This window comes from Cervus elaphus, chromosome 12 (genome assembly GCF_910594005.1).
Source record: "Cervus elaphus chromosome 12, mCerEla1.1, whole genome shotgun sequence".
NCBI lineage: Eukaryota > Metazoa > Chordata > Mammalia > Artiodactyla > Cervidae > Cervus > Cervus elaphus.
This window is the reverse complement of record NC_057826.1, coordinates 35,250,712-35,270,476: the sequence shown is the minus strand read 5'-3', so window position 1 is coordinate 35,270,476 and position 19,765 is coordinate 35,250,712. Positions and strand designations below refer to the sequence as shown.

Sequence of the window (19,765 nt, the reverse complement as noted above, 5' to 3'; positions counted from 1 at the left end):
CACACATGATTGTAGGATTTCTTTTTTTCCTAAGTGATCAGTGAAATAACAGGATCAGCCTGGATTTTCATCCAGAGTATGGGACTGAGGCTAGGTCTGATAAATAAATACTTGTTAATACTCCACAAGTCCAGCTTAACTAACATACTATTTACAAAGTGAAAGGATGACAGATACATGAATAAACAAACCAAAACATGAGAATCCCCAAAGCTAACCTGTCCAAGATGAGGAGACAATTCCAAAAGTAGCATGTCCTTTCAGATCCCTTGTCTGTAGCATCCATTGAAGGAATTCAGAGGTAAATCCAGGAGAAAATCCAGGAGAAACAAAGAGGTTGTTTTATTGATTACCTAACTAAAAGTTATGACAGCTTTTATTTTTTATTATTATTATTTTTATTGTTTAGTTTTCTAATTTTATTTTTTTCCCAATTATTATTTTTTTTAATTCAAATTTTATTTTATTTTATTTTCATTTATTTTTATTAGTTGGAGGCTAATTACTTTACAATATTGTAGTGGTTTTTGCCATACATTGACATGAATCAACCATGGATTTACATGTGTTCCCCATCCTGATCCCCCCTCCCACCTTCCTCCCCATCCCATCCCTCTGGGTCATCCCAGTGCACCAGCCCCGAACACTTGTCTCATGTATCCAACCTGGACTGGCGATCTGTTTCACACCTGATAATATACATGTTTCGATGCTGTTCTCTCAGATCATCCCACCCTCGCCTTCTCCCATAGAGTCCAAAAGTCTGTTCTATACATCTGTGTCTCTTTTTCTATGACAGCTTTTTAATTCTTTAATTAATTCTTTAATACCTTTGAGCCAGGTAACAATAAAACCAACTGTCTTCTCAAAAATTCTAACCAAACTCCTCTTCCAAAGGACAATCCAAAGTCAGCAATTTGGTCTGTAACGCTCTAGTCCTTTCTCTGTATATTGGCATAAATTTAAGTACATGACATGTAGCCATATGTGTCTTTGACTTTGTTGGCTTTTTTAATGAGTTTACAATATATCCGTTATTCAGTAGCATTTCTTTTGACTGAGCAATAAATATCTTTTGCTTTTTAATAAGTGCACATGATAGTGATATCTCATAATTTACCACATTTCTACTGATGGACATTTAAATGTATTTAATTTTTTATCAAAGTGATACAAAGGAATTTTTTTAACATCTGCTTGCATGTGCAAATATTTCTTCAACATAGAATCCTAGAAGTGGATTACTGAATTAAAGACTCATTTTAAATGTAGACAGGTAGTGCTAAAAAGACATTGCCAATTCAATTTACATTTCTACCAAAACTGTCTGATGGCACTTAGTTTCCCACATAATTGATAATGCTGGATATTATCAAGCTGTAAATATTTTCTAATCTACTGAGTAAAAAATAACACTTGAATGTTTTTCTTTGCATTTCCCTCATGAGAAGCAAGACTGACCATCTTTTTATGTTTGTGGGGACCATTTATATTTTTTGCTGTTAATTGCTTATTCATATTCATTCCCCATTTTTCAATTAGGTTGTTCTCTTTTTTTGTACTTGTGGGTAGGACATTTTTATGTTGTGGATACTATTTGTTAATTACATGTTTGACAAACATCTTCATCTCAGTCTATCATTTGTGTTTTATTTTTAACTTTTTAAATAATGTCTTTGATTGAGGAGAACTTTGTATATTTATGGGAAAAAGTGCTAATTTTTTTCCTTTACAGATTCTGTATTTTGTGTGTTGCTTAAGAAGACTAACTTTCCTTCTAATAATCATGCAATTTTGTTTTTCAAGTTGAAGTTTCTTAATCACTTGGAATTATTATAGTATGAGGTAGATATCTATATTTTTCCAAATTGTTCTAGCACCATTGATGATTCATTCTTCCTTCTTTGGTTAGAAATATAATTTATATTATAAGCCAAATTCCAATTCATTTATTAGTCTGGAGATTTCCTATTCAATTATTCTCTTTATATATTACAGAAGCTAAGAGTATATTTACTTTAATTACTACAGCTTTATAGAATACTTTGATATTGGAGAAGTCAAGCTCCATCTCATTTTTCTCCATTTTTCTTTTATCTTGTGTGTTTGAGAATCACTTTTCAAATTTCATAAAAATTTGAAGGGCACTGAATTTATTAATTTGGGACTGATGTGACAGCTTTACAGTGTTAAACCTTCCCAACCAGAAATACAATTCCCATCTCCACTTACTGAGATCTTCTTATATGCCCTCAAGTAAAGTTTTTTTCTTTTTGGCCATGTCAAGCGGCATGCAAGATCTTTGTTCCTCAACCAGGCATTAAAACAGTGCTCCCCCACAATATGTAAGGCAATTGCTAACAAGTATGAAAGGGGAAATTAACAATAACACAATAATAGTGGGTGACTTTAATACCCCACTCACACCCCACACCACTTAGTGGATAGATCAACTAAACGGAAAATTAACAAGGAAACACAAACTTTAAATGACACAATGGACCAGCTAGACATAATTGATATCTATAGGACATTTCACCCCAAAACAATCAACTTCACCTTTTTCTCAAGTGCACATGGAACCTTCTCCAGAATAGATCACATCCTGGGCCATAAATCTAGCCTTGGTAAATTCAAAAAAATTGAAATCATTCCAGTCATTTTTTCTGACCACAATGCAGTAAGATTAGATCTCAATTACAGGAAAAAAAAAAAAAAAAACTATTAAAAATTCAAACATATGGAGGCTAAACAACACACTTCTGAATAACCAACAAATCATAGAAGAAATCAAAAAAGAAATCAAAATATGCATAGAAATGAATGAAAATGAAAACACAACCCAAAACCTATGGGACACTGTAAAAGCAGTGCTAAGGGGAAGGTTCATAGCATGACAGGCTTACCTCAAGAAACAAGAAAAAAGTCAAATAAATAACCTAACTCTACACCTAAAGCAACTAGAGAAGGAAGAAATGAAGAACCCCAGGGTTAGTAGAAGGAAAGAAATCTTAAAAATTAGGGCAGAAATAAATGGAAAAGAAACAAAAGAGACCATAACAAAAATCAACAAAGCTAAAACCTGGTTTTTTGAAAAAATAAACAAAATTGACAAACCATTAGCCAGACTCATCAAGAAACAAAGGGAGAAGAACCAAATCAACAAAATTAGAAAAGAAAATGGAGAGATCACAACAGACAACACTGAAATACAAAGGATCATAAGAGACTACTATTGCCAGTAGCTATATGGCAATAAAATGGACAACTTGGAAGAAATGGACAAATTCTTAGAAAAGTATAACTTTCCAATACTGAACCAGGAAGAAATAGAAGATCTTAACAGACCCATCACAAGCATGGAAATCAAAACTGTAATCAGAAATCTTCCAGCAAACAAAAGCCCAGGACCAGATGGCTTCACAGCTGAATTCTACCAAAAATTTAGAGAAGAGCTAACACCTATCTTACTCAAACTCTTCCAGAAAATTGCAGAAGAAGGTAAACTTCCAAACTCATTTTATAAGGCCACCATCACCCTAAGACCAAAACCAGACAAAGATGTCACACACACACACAAAAAAAAACTACAGGCCAATATCACTGATGAACACAGACGCAAAAATCCCCAACAAAATTCTAGCAAACAGAATGCAACAACTTATTAAAAAGATCATGCATCATGACCAAGTGGGCTTTATCCCAGGAATGCAAAGGTTCTTTAATATCTGCAAATCAATCAATGTAATACACCACACTAACAAATTGAAAGATAAAAACCATATGATTATCTCAATAGATGCAGAAAAAGCCTTTGACAAAATTCAACATCAATTTATGATAAAAACTCTCCAGAAAGCAGGAATAGAAGGGACATACCTCAACATAATAAAAGGTATATATGACAAACCCACAGCAAACATTATCCTCAATGGTGAAAAATTGAAAGGATTTCCCCTAAAGTCAGGAACAAGACAAGGGTGCCCACTCCCACCACTACTATTCAACATAGTTCTGGAAGTGTTGGCTACAGCAATCAGAGCAGAAAAATAAATAAAAGGAATACAGATAGGAAAAGAAGAAGTGAAACTCTCACTGTCTGCAGACAACATGATCCTCTACATAGAAAACCCTAAAGACTCTACCAGAAAATTACTAGAGCTAATCAATGAATACGGTAGAGTTGCAGGATATAAAATTAACACACAGAAATCCCTTGCATTCCTATATACTAACGATGAGAAAACAGAAAGAGAAATTAAGGAAACAATACCATTTACCATTGCAACAAAAGAATAAAATACTTAGGAGTATATCTACCCAAAGAAACAAAAGACCTATATATAGAAAACTATAAAACACTGATGAAAGAAATCAAAAAGGACACAAATAGATGGAGAAATATACCATGTTCATGGATTGGAAGAATCAATATTGTGAAAATAAGTATACGACCCAAAGCAATCTATAGATTCAGTGCAATCCCTATCAAGCTACTAACAGTATTCTTCACAGGACTAGAACAAATAATTTCAAAACTTGTATGGAAATACAAAAAACCTCGAATAGCCAAAGCAATCTTGAGAAAGAAGAATGGAAATGGAGGAACGAACCTGCCTGACTTCAGGCTCTACTACAAAGTCACAGTCATCAAGACAGTATGGTACTGGCACAAAGACAGAAATATAGATCAATGGAACAAAATAGAAAGCCCAGAGATAAATCCACCTACCTACCGACACCTTATCTTCAACAAAGGAGGCAAGAATATACAATGAAAAAAAGACAACCTCTTTAACAAGTGGTGCTGGGATAACTGGTCAACCACTTGTAAAAGAATGAAACTAGAACACTTTCTAACACCATACACAAAAATAAACTAAAAATGGATTAAAGATCTAAATGTAAAAAATAAACTAAAAATGGATTAAAGATCTAAATGTAAGACTAGAAACTATAAAACTACTAGAGGAGAACATAGGCAAAACGCTCTCTGACATAAATCACAGCAGGATCCTCTATGACCCACCTCCCAGAATATTGGAAATAAAAGCAAAAATAAACAAATGGGACCTAATTAAACTTAAAAGCTTTTGCACAACAAAGGAAATTATAAGCAAAGTGAAAAGACAGACTTCAGAATGGAAGAAATAATAGCAAATGAAGAAACAAAGGATTAATCTCAAAAATATACAAGCAACTCCTACAGCTCAATTCCAGAAAAATAAATGACCCAATCAAAAAGTGGGCCAAAGAACTAAACAGACATTTCTCTAAAGAAGACATACAGATGGCTAACAAACACATGAAAAGATGCTCAACATCACTCATTATCAGAGAAATGCAAATCAAAACCACAATGAGGTACCATTTCATGCCAGTCAGAATGGCTGCTATCCAAAAGTCTACAAGCAATAAATGCTGGAGAGGGTGTGGAGAAAAGGGAACCCTCTTACACGGTTGGTGGGAATGCAAGCTAGTACAGCCACTATGGAGAACAGTGTGGAGATTCCTTAAAAAACTGGAAATAGAACTGCCACATGACCCAGCAATCCCACTTCTGGGCATACACACTGAGGAAACCAGATCTGAAAGAGACACGTGTACCCCAATGTTCATCACAGCACTGTTTATAATAGCCAGGACATGGAAGCAACCTAGATGCCCATCAGCAGGCAAATGGATAAGAAAGCTGTGGTACATATACACAACAGAATATTACTCAGCCATTAAAAAGAATACATTTGAATCAGTTCTAATGAGATGGATAAAACTGGAGCCCATTATACAGAGTGAAGTAAGCCAGAAAGATACACACCAATACAGTATACTAACACATATATATGGAATTTAGAAAGATGGTAATGATAACCCTATATGCAAGACAGAAAAAGAGACATAGATGTATAGAACAGACTTTTGGACTCTATGGGAGAAGGCAAGGGTGGGATGATCTGAGAGAACAGCATCGAAACATGTATATTATCAGGTGTGAAACAGATCGCCAGTCCAGGTTGGATACATGAGACAAGTGCTTGGGGCTAGTGCACTGGGATGACCCAGAGGGATGGGATGGGGAAGGAGGTGGGAGGGGAGATCAGGATGGGGAACACATGTAAATCTATGGCTGATTCATGTCAATGTATGGTAAAAACCACTACAATATTGTAAAGTAATTAGCCTCCAACTAATAAAAATAAATGAATAAATAAATAAATAAATAAACCTGTGGTCCCTGTAGTGGAAGTATGGAATCCTAACCCCTGGATCACCAGGGAATTCCCTAAAGTATTTTTATATAGTTTTTACACACTTCTTGATAGATTTATTCCTGATATTTTATATTTTTGTTGCTTTGGCTATTATATTTCCTAGTTGCTGGTATGGAAGTTCTATAAATATCTCATATCCAGCCATTATATTAAGCATTCCTTTAGCTGATTCTCTTTGCTCGTCTCTGGAGATTCTCATCACTATTACTTGGATGTTTTGACCCCAGGTGTGAGATATATTCAAATATCCTTAAATATCTGTAAGATTTTGCATCCAACCAGAGGGAATAAATATGTAAAGAGTAGAGAATTCAATCAGACAATAGAGATTAGATGAACAGAATTATCAGCAACTTCAGTGGGAAACTGTAGACTTAAATTAGAAGAACTGGGTAATCTGTAATATTGAGTTCTTCTTTGGTATCTTTTGTCAGAGTTTTGTAGTTTTCTTCATACAGACCTTACTGAAATTTTGTGAGATTTATACTTAAGAATTTGGGGGTTGAAGTACTAATGTAAGTTATAAAGTGCTTATAATTTCAAATTCCATTTGTTCGTTGTTGGTATACAGGAAAGTGATTGACTTTTGCCTATTAACCTTGTATCCTGCAACCCTCCTATAATTGCTTATTAGTTCCAAGAGTTTTTTGGTAAATTGTTTTGTATGTTCTACATAGAAGATAATGTCATCATCTCATTTTGGCTTCCATCCCAATCTGTTAACATTTCATTTCCTTATCTTGTTTCACTGCATTAGCTAGGACTTCTAGTATGATGCTGAATAACATGGTGGGAGAGGACATCATTGACTTGATCCAACCTTAGCGGAAGAGCTTTGAGTTTCTTATTGTTAAGTATAATTTTGTTGTTGCTGCTGCTTAGTCATTAAGTCATGTCCAACTCTTTGTGACCCCATGGACTGTAGCCCACCAGGCTCCTCTGTCCATGGCATTTCCCAGGCAAGAACAGTGGAGTGGTTTGCCATTTCCTTCTCCAGAGGACCTTCCTGACCCAAGAACTGAAACTGCATCTCCTGCTTGGCAGGTGGATTCTTTACCACTGAGCCACCTGGGAAACTCAAGTATGATGTTACCTTAGCTTTTTTCTGTAGATGTTCCTCATCAAGCTGAAGAAGTTCCCCTCTATTTCACTTTGCTGAGCTTTTTGTTTTAAAATCATGAATGGTGTTGGATTCTGTCAACTTCTTCTGTTGACAGAATATTCTTCTTCTGCATATACTGATATGATCATATAATTTTTCTTTTTTAGTCTGTTGATGGATTGCAGTAATTTATTTCTGATTGCTGAACAAGCCATGCATACTACAGTACGTCCTACTTGATCTTGGTGTATAATTCTTTTTATACATTTTTGTTATTGATATGCTAGTAGTTTGAGGATTTCTGTATCTCTTTTCATGAGAGACACTGGTGTGTAGTTTTCTTTTCTTGTAATGCCTCTGTATGGTTTGGGTATTAAGATAATGCTGGACTCATAAAATGGGTTAGAAAGTATTACTTCTTTTTTTCTTTTCAGTTTTATTTATTTATTCTACTTTACAATATTGTATTTGTTTTGCCATACATTGACATGAATCCACCATAGGTGTCCATGTGTCCCCCATCCTGAACCACCCTCCCACTTCCCTCCCCATCCCATCCCTCTGGGGATGTGCACCAGCCCCAAGCACTTGTCTCATGTATCCAACCTGGACTGGCGATCTGTTTCACACTTGATAATATACATGTTTCGATGCTGTTCTCTCAGATCATCCCACCCTTGCCTTCTCCCATAGAGTCCAAAAGTCTGTTCTATACATCTATGTCTCTTTTTCTGTCTTGCATATAGGGTTATCATTACCATCTTTCTAAATTCCATATATATGTGTTAGTATACTGTATTGGTGTGTATCTTTCTGGCTTACTTCACTCTGTATAATGGGCTCCAGTTTTATCCATCTCATTAGAACTGATTCAAATGTATTCTTTTTAATGGCTGAGTAATATTCTGTTGTGTATATGTACCACAGCTTTCTTATCCATTTGCCTGCTGATGGGCATCTAGGTTGCTTCCATGTCCTGGCTATTATAAACAGTGCTGTGATGAACATTGGGGTACACGTGTCTCTTTCAGATCTGGTTTCCTCAGTGTGTATGCCCAGAAGTGGGATTGCTGGGTCATGTGGCAGTTCTATTTCCAGTTTTTTAAGGAATCTCCACACTGTTCTCCATAGTGGCTGTACTAGCTTGCATTCCCACCAACCGTGTAAGAGGGTTCCCTTTTCTCCACACCCTCTCCAGCATTTATTGCTTGTAGACTTTTGGATAGCAGCCATTCTGACTGGCATGAAATGGTACCTCATTGTGGTTTTGATTTGCATTTCTCTGATAATGAGTGATGTTGAGCATCTTTTCATGTGTTTGTTAGCCATCTGTATGTCTTCTTTAGAGAAATGTCTGTTTAGTTCTTTGGCCCACTTTTTGATTGGGTCATTTATTTTTCTGGAATTGAGCTGTAGGAGTTGCTTGTATATTTTTGAGATTAATTCTTCTGGAAGAAACTGTAGAGAATCATTGGGTTTTCCTGGTGGCTCAGATGGTAAAAAATCTGCCTGCAATGCAGGAGATGCTGGTTCGATTCCTGGCTTGGAAAGATCCCTTGGAGAATGGAACGGCTACCCACTCCAGTATTCCTGCTTGGAAAATCCCATGGACAGAGGAGCCTGGCAGGCAACAGTCTGTTAAGGTAAGGTCCGTCTCATAGAAAGAGTTAGAAAGTATTACTTCTACCTTTGAAAGAAATTGTAGAGAATCATTATAATTTCTCCCTTAAATATTTGGTGGAATTCACAGGTATATTCGTAGGGGTCTGATGCTTTCTCTTTTGAAAGGTTATTAGTTGTTTATCCCATTTTTAAAAATAGATATAGGCCTATTTGGATTGTCTATTTCTTCATAAGTGAGTTTGGAAGGCTGTGTCTTTCAAGGAATTGATCCAATTCATCTTGTTTTTAAGTTTATAGGCATAGAGTTATTCATAATATTCCTTTCTTATCCTTTTTAATTTCCATGGAATCTATAGTGATGTCCCCTCTTTCATCTCTGATATTAGTAATTTGTGTTTTCTTCCATTTTTTTTTTTTTACCTTGGCTAGAGTCTTATTGATTACACTGACTTTTTCAAAGAACTAGCTTTTGGTTTTATTGATTTTCTCTATTGACTTGTTCTTAATTTCACTGATTTCTGACCTAATTTTTGTTATTTCTTTTCTTCTACTTATATTTGATTTAATTTGCTTTTCTTTTTCTAGTTGTCTGAGGTAGAAGCTTAGATTGTTACTTATATTAGATCTTCCTTCTTTCTAATATGTGCATTAGCTGCTACAAATTTCCTTGTAAGCACTTTTTTCACTGCAACCCACAAATTTTGATAAGCTGCATTTTCATTTAAATTTATTTAGAAGATTCAAAATTTTACCTTGAGATTTATTCTCTGATTTATGTGTTATTTAGAAGTGTGTTGTTTAATCTGAGTAGTTTTTCATTTACCAGCTATCTTTCTATTAATGATTTCTAGTTTAATTTCATATGATCTGAAAGCAGACATTGTATGATTTCTATTCTTTATACTTTTTAAGATGTACTTTTTGGCCCCAAATGAAGTATATCTTGGTGAAAGTACCATATGAGCTTGAGAAGAATGGATAATCTGTTACTGTTGGATTATGTAATCTGTAGATGTTAATTATATCCAGTTGACTGATGGTGCTGTTGAGTTCAACTATGTGTGCTATGCTTAGTCACTCAGTCATGTCTGACTCTTTGTTACCCCATGAACTGTATCCTGCCAGGCTCCTATCTCCATGGGGATTCTCCAGGTGAGAATACTGGAGTGGATTGCCATGCCCTCCTCCAGGAGATCTTCCCAACCCAGGGACTGAACCCAGGTCTCCTGCATTGCAGGCGAATTGTTTACCAACTGAGCCACCAGGGAAGCCCAAGAATACTGGAGTAGGTAGCCTATTCCTTCTCCAGGGAAACTTCCTGACCCAGGAATAAAACTGCGGTCTCCTACACTGCAGGTGGATTCTTTACCAGCTGAACTACCTTACTGATTTTCTGCCTGCTGAGTCTATCCATTTCTGACAGAAGAGTGTTAAAGTATCCAACTATAATAGTGGCTTCCTCTCTTCTTGCATTCCTATCACTTTTTGCTTCATGTACTTTGATTGTTATGTCTTTTTGGAGTTGTTGTTCAGTCCCTAAGTCGTGTCTCTTTATGACCCCAGGGATTGCAGCATGCCAGGATTCCTTGTCCTTCACTATTTCCTGGAGTTTGTTCAGACTCATGTCCAGTGAGTTGGTGATTCCATCCAACCATCTCATTCTCTGTCACCCCCTTCTCCTCCTATCCACCAGAGCAAGACCCAGTTTTCCTCATGGCTGCTCCCTCCCATCAGGAAGCTTGCACAAGCTTCTTAACCTCATCCATCCGAAGGTAGAGAGAAGCAAGAACTACAATCCCACGGCCTCCAGAATGAAAACCACAGCCACAGAAAACTAACTATGAAAAATAGGAGTTCAGTATCATTATTCTGTCACCAGGTGGCTGACTAGTGATATGTGACCATACTTCAGCAATGATTAAGTGTTCACATCTGCTATTGGCACATGGGTACTCTGCCCATGTGCAGAGTGGCAGGGGGTCAGATCCCATATAGAACTTCCATCCCTACAGCCACACTTTCCATGAGCTCACTGAAAAATCACTGGAGTGACCAAGGAAAGTGGCTGCTGACTGACATCCATAGAACGGATCATTTGGGCCATCCTTTGCCGTTATGATTATTGAGAAAGTCCTAGTTTGTGAGGGCCTTTGGTGAGTATTCATGAGTACAAATATTGTGGGTCAAAGGCAGGATAATGGGAGTGGCTCTTCAGGTGCAGGTGATAAGAAGGTGCATCATTTGTAGAGAATTTAAAAATAATAATAAAGTCAACAATAAATTAGTCTTTTTATTAGCATCATGTGATGGGCATTCTAAACAATATCAGTGATGCAATACTCCTCTTCAAAAAATCTTTTGTTGATTTACATTCTAAAAATTGCTTCACCTGTGGTGGACTGTTCCTAAAACCCACCCTTGGTATTTCAAAAGTTTCCATCCACTTACCCTGTCTCTAGACATCTTATTGTCAATCCTCTGGGATTATTCTTTTCTAATCTGTCCATCCAGACTACCATTAGCTACTGACTATGAATCAATCTAGATTCATAGGACATCTCTCTTTCCAGGAAATGTGAACAAAAATGTACCATTTATAATTCTGCCCACAGTGAGAATTTCTCTTCATCATTGTCTTATTTATAAAGACACAACTGAGATTAAAGACTACAGCAGTCTGCATATCATATGCATAATCAGCCATAAATCAGGTTACACGTTTTCTTTCCTTATTTAACTGGTTAGGGTGCTTCTCTCACAATATAGGTAGGATTTGGTAGGTTGAAGGATATGTGACTATGCATCAAGGGTGGGAACACTGAGAAGTGTGCACCACTTGCTCACATAGCTAACTGGTCCCAGCAGGCCTGCTTGAGCTCAGTCTAATATGTTCCACTTACCTTTAATGAAGAAGTATTAATGGACACACTCAACTTTATGGCTTGCTAGATAACATAACACCAAATTCATGTATTTTTCAAGTCTGTGATTTGAATTTATCCCCAGGATAATGTATTGCTTTTGATTTGCTATTCTTCTACATTCTTGAAATTATTTGCAAAACTTGTTCATATTGTTCTTTACTATTCTTTTAATGCCTCTACAATCTATAGTAATGACCTCTCCTTCACTCCTGATGACCATGATTTGTATTTTCTCTTTATTCTCATTGTCACACTATATTTTTTATCAATTGTATTAATCATTTCAAAGAACGAATTCTTTTACTTCTTTCTGTTGTCTATCCATTTTCTATATCATTGATCTTCATTCTTATGTTAGTTTAATTTTTCTATCTAATTTCGTTTCAATCTCCCCTTCTTTTTCTGTCATCTTAAGGTGAAAGTGTGGATGACTGATTTCAAGACTTCCTCCTTTTCTAATACAAACATTTAAAAGTATAAACTTCCCTCTATGCACTGCTTTAGCAGTATCCTTTTAATAAATATCTTCATAATTCAGCTTAAAATATTTTCTAATTTACACTGTAATTTCTTCTTTAATCCATAAATTATTTAGAAGGGCATTGTTTAATTTCCAAGTATATGAGGACTTTTTAGACAGCTTTGTATTATTGATTTTAACTGTTTTTAGAAAAAGTATTCTGAATCATTTTGAAGCCTCTGTAACTTATGAGGTTTGTTTAGTCCAAAGGGCACAGACCAAATCTAGTCTTTGTACACTAGGATATGGTATAGAGTAGGCACTCCATAAACATTTGAATAAATAAATGAGTGAAGAGTTGCTACAGCCACATAGATAAAGTGATACAAAAATTATAGAGGTCAAAACTGAGTAGTGAAATCATGATGGTGACAGCATCATATAACTTTTCTACAGTTGAGAGTGCAAAGTCCTTGTTCTGTAACAACTGGATCTTGAGAAAGTACAGAAAGGATTTAAGAAGTCATGTAGTCAAAGGATGAAAACCAAAGATAAGGCCTAAGAAACAGCAAATGTTGGAGATAGAAATAAACCAAAAAAGGGGGGCCAGAATCCAAAGTGAAACTTTGCCTCTCTAGGTAGGCAAGATTTGACTAGTTTATTAACTGTCATTTGTGAACTATTGGTGATTTAATTAGACCTTATCTGCATTATATATGTTGTAGTAATTGACATATGAGCAAAGATAACTTTGTGCGTGCTTACTCACTCAGTCACATCTGACTCTTTGTGACCCCATGGATGGTAGCACACCAGGTTCCTTTGTCCATGGGGTTCTCCAGGCACAAATACTGCAGTGGGCAGCCATTCCCTTTTCCAGGGGATCTTCCCAATCCTGGGATCGAACTCAGTTCTCTTGCATTACAGGCAGATTCTTTACCATCCGAGCCACCAGGGAAGCCCAAAGATAACTTTCGGTAAGCCTATAAGTAGATTCTTTTATCTCTAAACTAATGCCTATTATTTTCAATGTCCTGCATCAAGTATCCCATATTATACAGACAGCAGCAAGGTACCCTGGCAGATGCTAAAGATAATTTAGTCTACCAGGCTCCTATCCAAGCAAAATAATTATGCCTCAACTGGGGCATCCCCTGATTTAATGACTTAGGGTGGTCAGTCTTACAAATATCAGAGAAACAGTCTCTAATATGGGATTGCCAGCTGGCCTTGCTGCTACATAGAATTTCCTTACCCAGAAGGCTTTAAACAAGAAAGGAAAAAAGCATTTTATTATTAACACCTTTCCCCAAAAAATTGCTTTCTTAAAGCACAAATTTCCATAGGACACTATTTAAAGTGGTTATATAACTTTTTTCCTGTATGGTTACAACATAATTCAGCAAGTCCCATATTGATAGTTGTTCAAGTCGATGTCAACATTTTGCTATTGTAATAAATATTACAGTGAACACCTCTGTATATCCATTATTACACTTTTACACTGTCTTTTTAAATAAATTTAAGTGGAATTTTATTTTTGTGGCCCCCGGAATTTAGTAGAAGCCAGAGCAGAGTAAATATTATGAACTGACACAGTTAAAAGAAAAAACTTTTTAGTTTCATAGACTTTTTAAGTTCTTATTTAAATTTCCTTAAGAATAAATATGGGCTTTCCTGGTGGCTCAGATGGTAAAGAACCTGCCTGCAGTGTGGGAGACCCAGGTTCGATCCCTGAGTTGGGAAGATCCCCTGGAGAAGGGAATGACTACCCACTCCAGTATTCTTGCCTGGAGAATTCCTTAGACAGAGGAAGCCTGGAAGGTTACAGTCCATGGGGTTTCAAAGAGTTGGACACAATTGAGAGACTTTCACAAAAATAAAAATGCAACTTAACTTCTTTAAAAATAAACAAAACAGGTGTAGACCTAGGGTTGCAGCAGCTAGAAGCTTCTGGGGTAACTACTTACTTGTTTCTGAGACTCCCCTTCCCGTGGTTTGAGAGACAATAACCTGAGAAACATAAGGCTTGCAAGTACCTACAAGTCTAACTTCCTTTTTCACCTGAAAGAATGGATAATACAGAATTAGGTAATGAACACTTGTTTCCTCTATTTGGCTTTCCTTGGATTAAGATACTTACTGTATTTTCTAATTGTTCTTCTCCCATTCAAGAGATGCCTCCCCTTGTGAGGCAGAGCAGCAGAGTCCTTTTTATCTTTACTACTGAGGCTTGGTGACCCAGTGTGCTTGCTGCAACTGGACATTACTTTTGCTATGAGCTCTTCATGTTGGTTAATTTCACCAACCAGATCACAAAGATTCTGAGGAGGTATTCAGATTGTTCTGGAATTCTTCATGTGTCACTATGGGGAACTATCAGACCAAATGTTTTATTACACATACACAACATTTTAAGGTTTGTTGTTCAGTCGCTCAGTGGTGTCCAACTTTTTGTGACCCCACAGACTACAGAAAGCCAGGCTTCCCTGTCTTTCACCATCTCCTGTAGCTTGTTCAAACTGATGTCCATTCAGTCAGTGATACCATCCAACCATCTCATCCTCTGTCGACCCCTTCTCCTCCTGCCCTCAATCTTTCCCAGCATCAGGGTCTTTTCCAGTGAGTCAGCTCTTCACATCAGGTGGCCAAAGTATTGGAGGTTCAACTTCAGCATCAGTCCTTCTGATGAATATTCACGTTGATTTCCTCTAGGATTGACTGGTTTGATCACCTTGCATTCCAAGGGATTCTCAACAGTCTTCTCCAACACCACAGTTCAAAAGCATCAGTTCTTCAGTGCTCAGCCTTCTTTATAGTTCAACTCTCACATCCATACATGGCTACTGGAAAAACCATAGTTTTGACTATATGAACCTTTGTCAGCAAAGTAATGTCTCTGCTTTTTAAGGTTAAGTGCATATTAAACAAAACATTTTATGAGAATATGCATGGGGGGGGCATGCATGCTAAGTTGCTTCACTTAGTGCTAACTTGTGTCCGACATTTTGTGACCCTATGAGCTGTAGCCCGCCAGATTCATCTGTCCACGGGGTTCTCCAGGCAAAAATCCTGGAACTGGTTGCCATGCCCTCCTCCAGGGGATCGTCCCAAACCAGGGATCAGACTCCTGTCTTTTATGTCTCCTGCGTTGGCAGGCAGGTTCTTTACCACAAGGGCCAACTGGGGACTCTGTTGTTTGTATTCCCCTAATATGGACATGGGTTTGAGTAAACTCCGGGAGTTGGTGATGGACAGGGAGGCCTGGCGTGCTGCGACTCATGGGGTCGCAAAGAGTCGGACATGACTGAGCGACTGAACTGAACTGAACTGAATATCAGATTGTAAAATATTAAATATAGAGGGGATATGCTGTTAGAATGATTGCTGTGGCTTTTTGTAGTGAGGTTGTTAAGGGAAGTGGAAAGATAAGGAAATATATTTTAGCTTAACTAAGCTTTCAAATGAACAATATTTTCATTTAATTTACATATTCAAACCAATATTAATGTATAAAATATTTTTATATACTTTATTATCTGCTATCAAATTTCAATTTTCCCTGAAAATTCAGATTTTTCAAGAAAAAGTTAATTTCAGATGACATTATGGAAGGATTCATAACAGCTCCTTGCCCAGCATTACATACAGTCAATTAATATACCTAGGTCTTGGATTCGTCATCAATAAATATTGAACCAGGCAGTTTCTAAATAACCTTCTCACCCCAAATTCCATGATTCTATGTATTTGGAATGAAATAATTCATTGCTCTACAGGTCATATATCTCTCTGAGGAATGCAAGGAGTTAACAACAACAACCAAAAAACCTCAAGGTATAAATATGAATTGTTTTATGAATTGCCAATAATCCATTTACTTGCAAATACTCCACAAATTAGTTTTTCAGTGTAGTTATTTCTATAAGAGCTTCAATTTAAGAGGGAATCTCTATTCTATCTGTATGTATTTAGCGTGGCAGAGTTGGGAGGAAGCTTTCATAAATTTTCTTCAACACTGAAGAGAGTAAGGATAACAAGTTTGAAAGGTTGGAGAAACTTGGACTTTGAATCATGGATCGAGAAACTGCAATTTAGTCAAGTATGAGGTTATGTCTAGTGTTGTCTGCTTATTTTCTTTTGCTGCTTTAATGTAATGCAGTTGTATTTAGTGCTGAATTAATGAAACTGCTCCTTCATTGATTGCCTTCCTCTCCATGATGCAAATGAATTGTGAACATTACATCTAGTTTTGACCCAGCCTGACAATTTTAGACTCAGAAAAAAGGTAACACAATCCAGTGAAAGAACAAGAGATGAAACCAGGGAGTTCTGGATGACAGGCTTGTGTCTGTGACTTTGAACAAGTGGATTAACCTTCTAGATTTCAGCTTTTTCTTTCATAAAATGAAAATATTGAATTGCTTAGGTCTCTTCCTCTTTACAGAGAAGGCAATGGCACCCCATTCCAGTACTCTTGCCTGGAAAATCCCACAGATGGAGGAGCCTGGTGGGCTGCGGTCCATGGGGTCGCTAAGAGTCGGACATGACTGAGCGACTTCACTTTCACGTTTCACTTTCATGCATTGGAGAAGGAAATGGTAACCCACTCCAGCGTTCTTGCCTGGAGAATCCCAGGGATGGGGGAGCCCGATGGGCTGCTGTCTACGGGGTTGCACAGAGTCGGACACGACTGAAGTGACTTAGCAGCAGCAGCTTCCTCTTTAAATATTCTATAGTTCTATGGTTCTATAAATGATCTGGCCAACAGTTCTCCTCACTGCCTACTAAGATTCAAATTCACCCCTGATTCTAACAGGATTGATTTACAATTGAAATTTCTTGCTTTCACCTTAATAATGACAATACTAACAAAAGCATCATTCCCTATCTTTTCTTTTCTGGTTTTTGAATGTCCCATTCTCTAAGCACGAGCAAAATTCCAAATGGTGAAGTCTCAGAAAGGATGGAAAATTAGAAAGAGAAAAGCTCAAAAGAGATTTTTTTTTAAAACCACTCCAGAGATTACTCTAGAGCCTGCATCCTATACCCATGCTTTGAACTTTTGTCATCTTCTTGCCATGAAGCCAGTGAGTTGCCACACGCTGGGCCAAATTTATTCAGCTCTGTATTCTGTCATATTGCTGTCCTGGGGATACATCATCTATGCATCAATTGTAGCTATATGATGACAGCTAAGGAAGGAATACCCAAGTAAAATCTTCAGGATGAGTGAAGATTTTTAATTCTTCTGGATTTCATTCCATGCAAATACAATCGTTTACCCCATGCTTATTTGACATGTGTGTCAATGTAAAGTAAAATCCTTAATACAAAGTTTCTGAATTAAAAAAAGAAAAAGATTTTCACACCCTTGGATAAGGAAGGGGAATAAGCATATTAATAAATATTCTTCACTGCAGGTGGCATTAATCTAACTCAAAAAAATGTAGGCAAATTAAGGGAATTTGTTAACTCTCATAAATAGGTTAGGAGATTCATCTGGCCTCAGGTACATCTGGTTCAAGGATCTTAAACACTACTCTGTACTGCCCTTAGGCCAACTGTATCAGAGCATATTCTGCCACATGTGTTCCTAAAGCAGAGAGGTGTCTGTGGACATACCACCACAGGGAGAATACAGTATGGTTTCAAACCTTCACACTTGCTAGAATCCCTCTGGTTCACTCCACATGCCCCCTTTCCTGAGGTTACCTCACCAGAATTAATGGATTGTTATTCTTCTTGATCGGTTGTAAACTGTGAGATAGTTTGCCCACCACGCTTAGTTTAAGATTTGGAAGGTTTACCTGCAAAAGCTCTTAGAAGCACCCATGGATAAACAAGAGTGAAAAATTAAACCAAGGATAGACATTTTTGTTTGCACTTTTTTCAAAACTATCCAAACAACTGGATTCAAAAAATTTCCCTGGCACCACAAGCAAATGCTTCTTCTTCAGGCATGAAATGGGCTGTCGAAGATGCAGGCACTTTGCTGTAGTAACCAAGGAAATTTATAAACAATGTATAACTTCATATTTCTGCCACCTTTACTTTAAAAGAGTCCTAAAGACCAAAGCACTGATAAGTGATAGTGAAGCCTGATGACTTCTAAGAGAATTAAACTGTATACATGTGGCAGAAGTCATTGGTTGGTTAGCCCATCTCCCATTCTCAAATCTACCTTACTTGGCATGTTGCATTATAGAGACTAGAAAAGCCATATATTTGCTTTCCTGCTCTCCTGAAGCTAGGGTCGGCCATTGAGGCAGTTTCAGTCCTAGTGAGGTGTAAGTGTCTCCAGGAGTTCTGGCAAATCCTTGCTTTCCTAATATAAAGGAGAAATGATACTGTCACACATTTCCTTCTGCCACCCCCTTCCTGTTTTGGATATATACTCATGTCTAGAGCTATGGCAACCATCTTGCAAAGCACAAGAGAATGGTCAACAAAACTGGAGAAAGGCTGGCTCTGTATTTTCCGTACTGTTACCAGTCACCAACAGCTGTTTACCTCCAGAATGCTTGTTATATGTTATATATGAGTAAAATAGTTTGTCACTTTGGTTAGGTTTTCTCTTGATGCTGAAAGCATTCCTATTGATATAAAGGGATTGAAGATATATTAGCCCATCTATTTGACACCTTTTAATTCTACACCAATTTGTCTATCTCTCAAAAATCCCCCAGAAGCTGGGTTAAAGAAGCACTACTTAATCAAGTCACTAATATGACTTATAGGGCACAGAATAATCAAAACAAATCCTCTTTCTGGTTTATCCCCTAATCATACTAACTATTTTAATGTAACTCCAATATTACATCATTAATAGTATAAGGAAGGGTGCATTAATAGTATAATAGTATAATTAATAGTATAAGGTCTAGCACATTATTAACCAAACTTACTGTTAGTCAGTCCAATAAAAAACATCTTTTATTTTAGGCTCAAGTTCAACTTTATAGAGTTCACAGTTTTCAATTAGCAATAATCGCGCCTCGGATAAACCTCATTGGCTACGATACTGCCACTGCGCAAAGCTATAGAGTTCATAGTTGAGAGAAATGATTGTAGTTATTTGTTCTACATCACCCTTCTCCAGCTCTCAGATAAGGCCTCCCAAACATGCCCTAAAGGTCATCCATCTGACCCTCCCCATAATGTGCACCAGGAAATCTAACTCGCTCTCTTTGAACACTCTCCTCTCTTCCCTGATACCTAGGGATGAGCAGAGCAACTCATAGAGGAAAATGACCCTTATTAGTTAATTCCACTGAGTACATAATAGGCATTCAACTTTATATTAATTAAATGAATAAATTAAAAAGCACTATCTATTAGACTGTAGGGACTTTCAGACAGGATTTCTGGGGAATATGGTCTG

General features: G+C 37.0%; 1 protein-coding gene and 1 non-coding gene across 2 annotated transcripts; one reads left to right on the top strand and one right to left on the bottom strand.

Moving 5' to 3' along the window:
* Positions 1 to 17,462: 17,462 nt before the first annotated feature.
* On the top strand, positions 17,463 to 17,627 carry LOC122705628 (small integral membrane protein 27-like). The gene is given in 1 exon segment (XM_043921069.1): positions 17,463 to 17,627. A coding segment is annotated over 1 exon segment (165 nt).
* Positions 17,628 to 19,282: 1,655 nt separating this feature from the next.
* On the bottom strand, positions 19,283 to 19,423 carry LOC122706080. Its single transcript, XR_006344323.1, has one exon. It is a non-coding gene; the product is annotated as a U4 spliceosomal RNA (small nuclear RNA).
* Between the last annotated feature and the right edge of the window lie 342 nt (positions 19,424 to 19,765).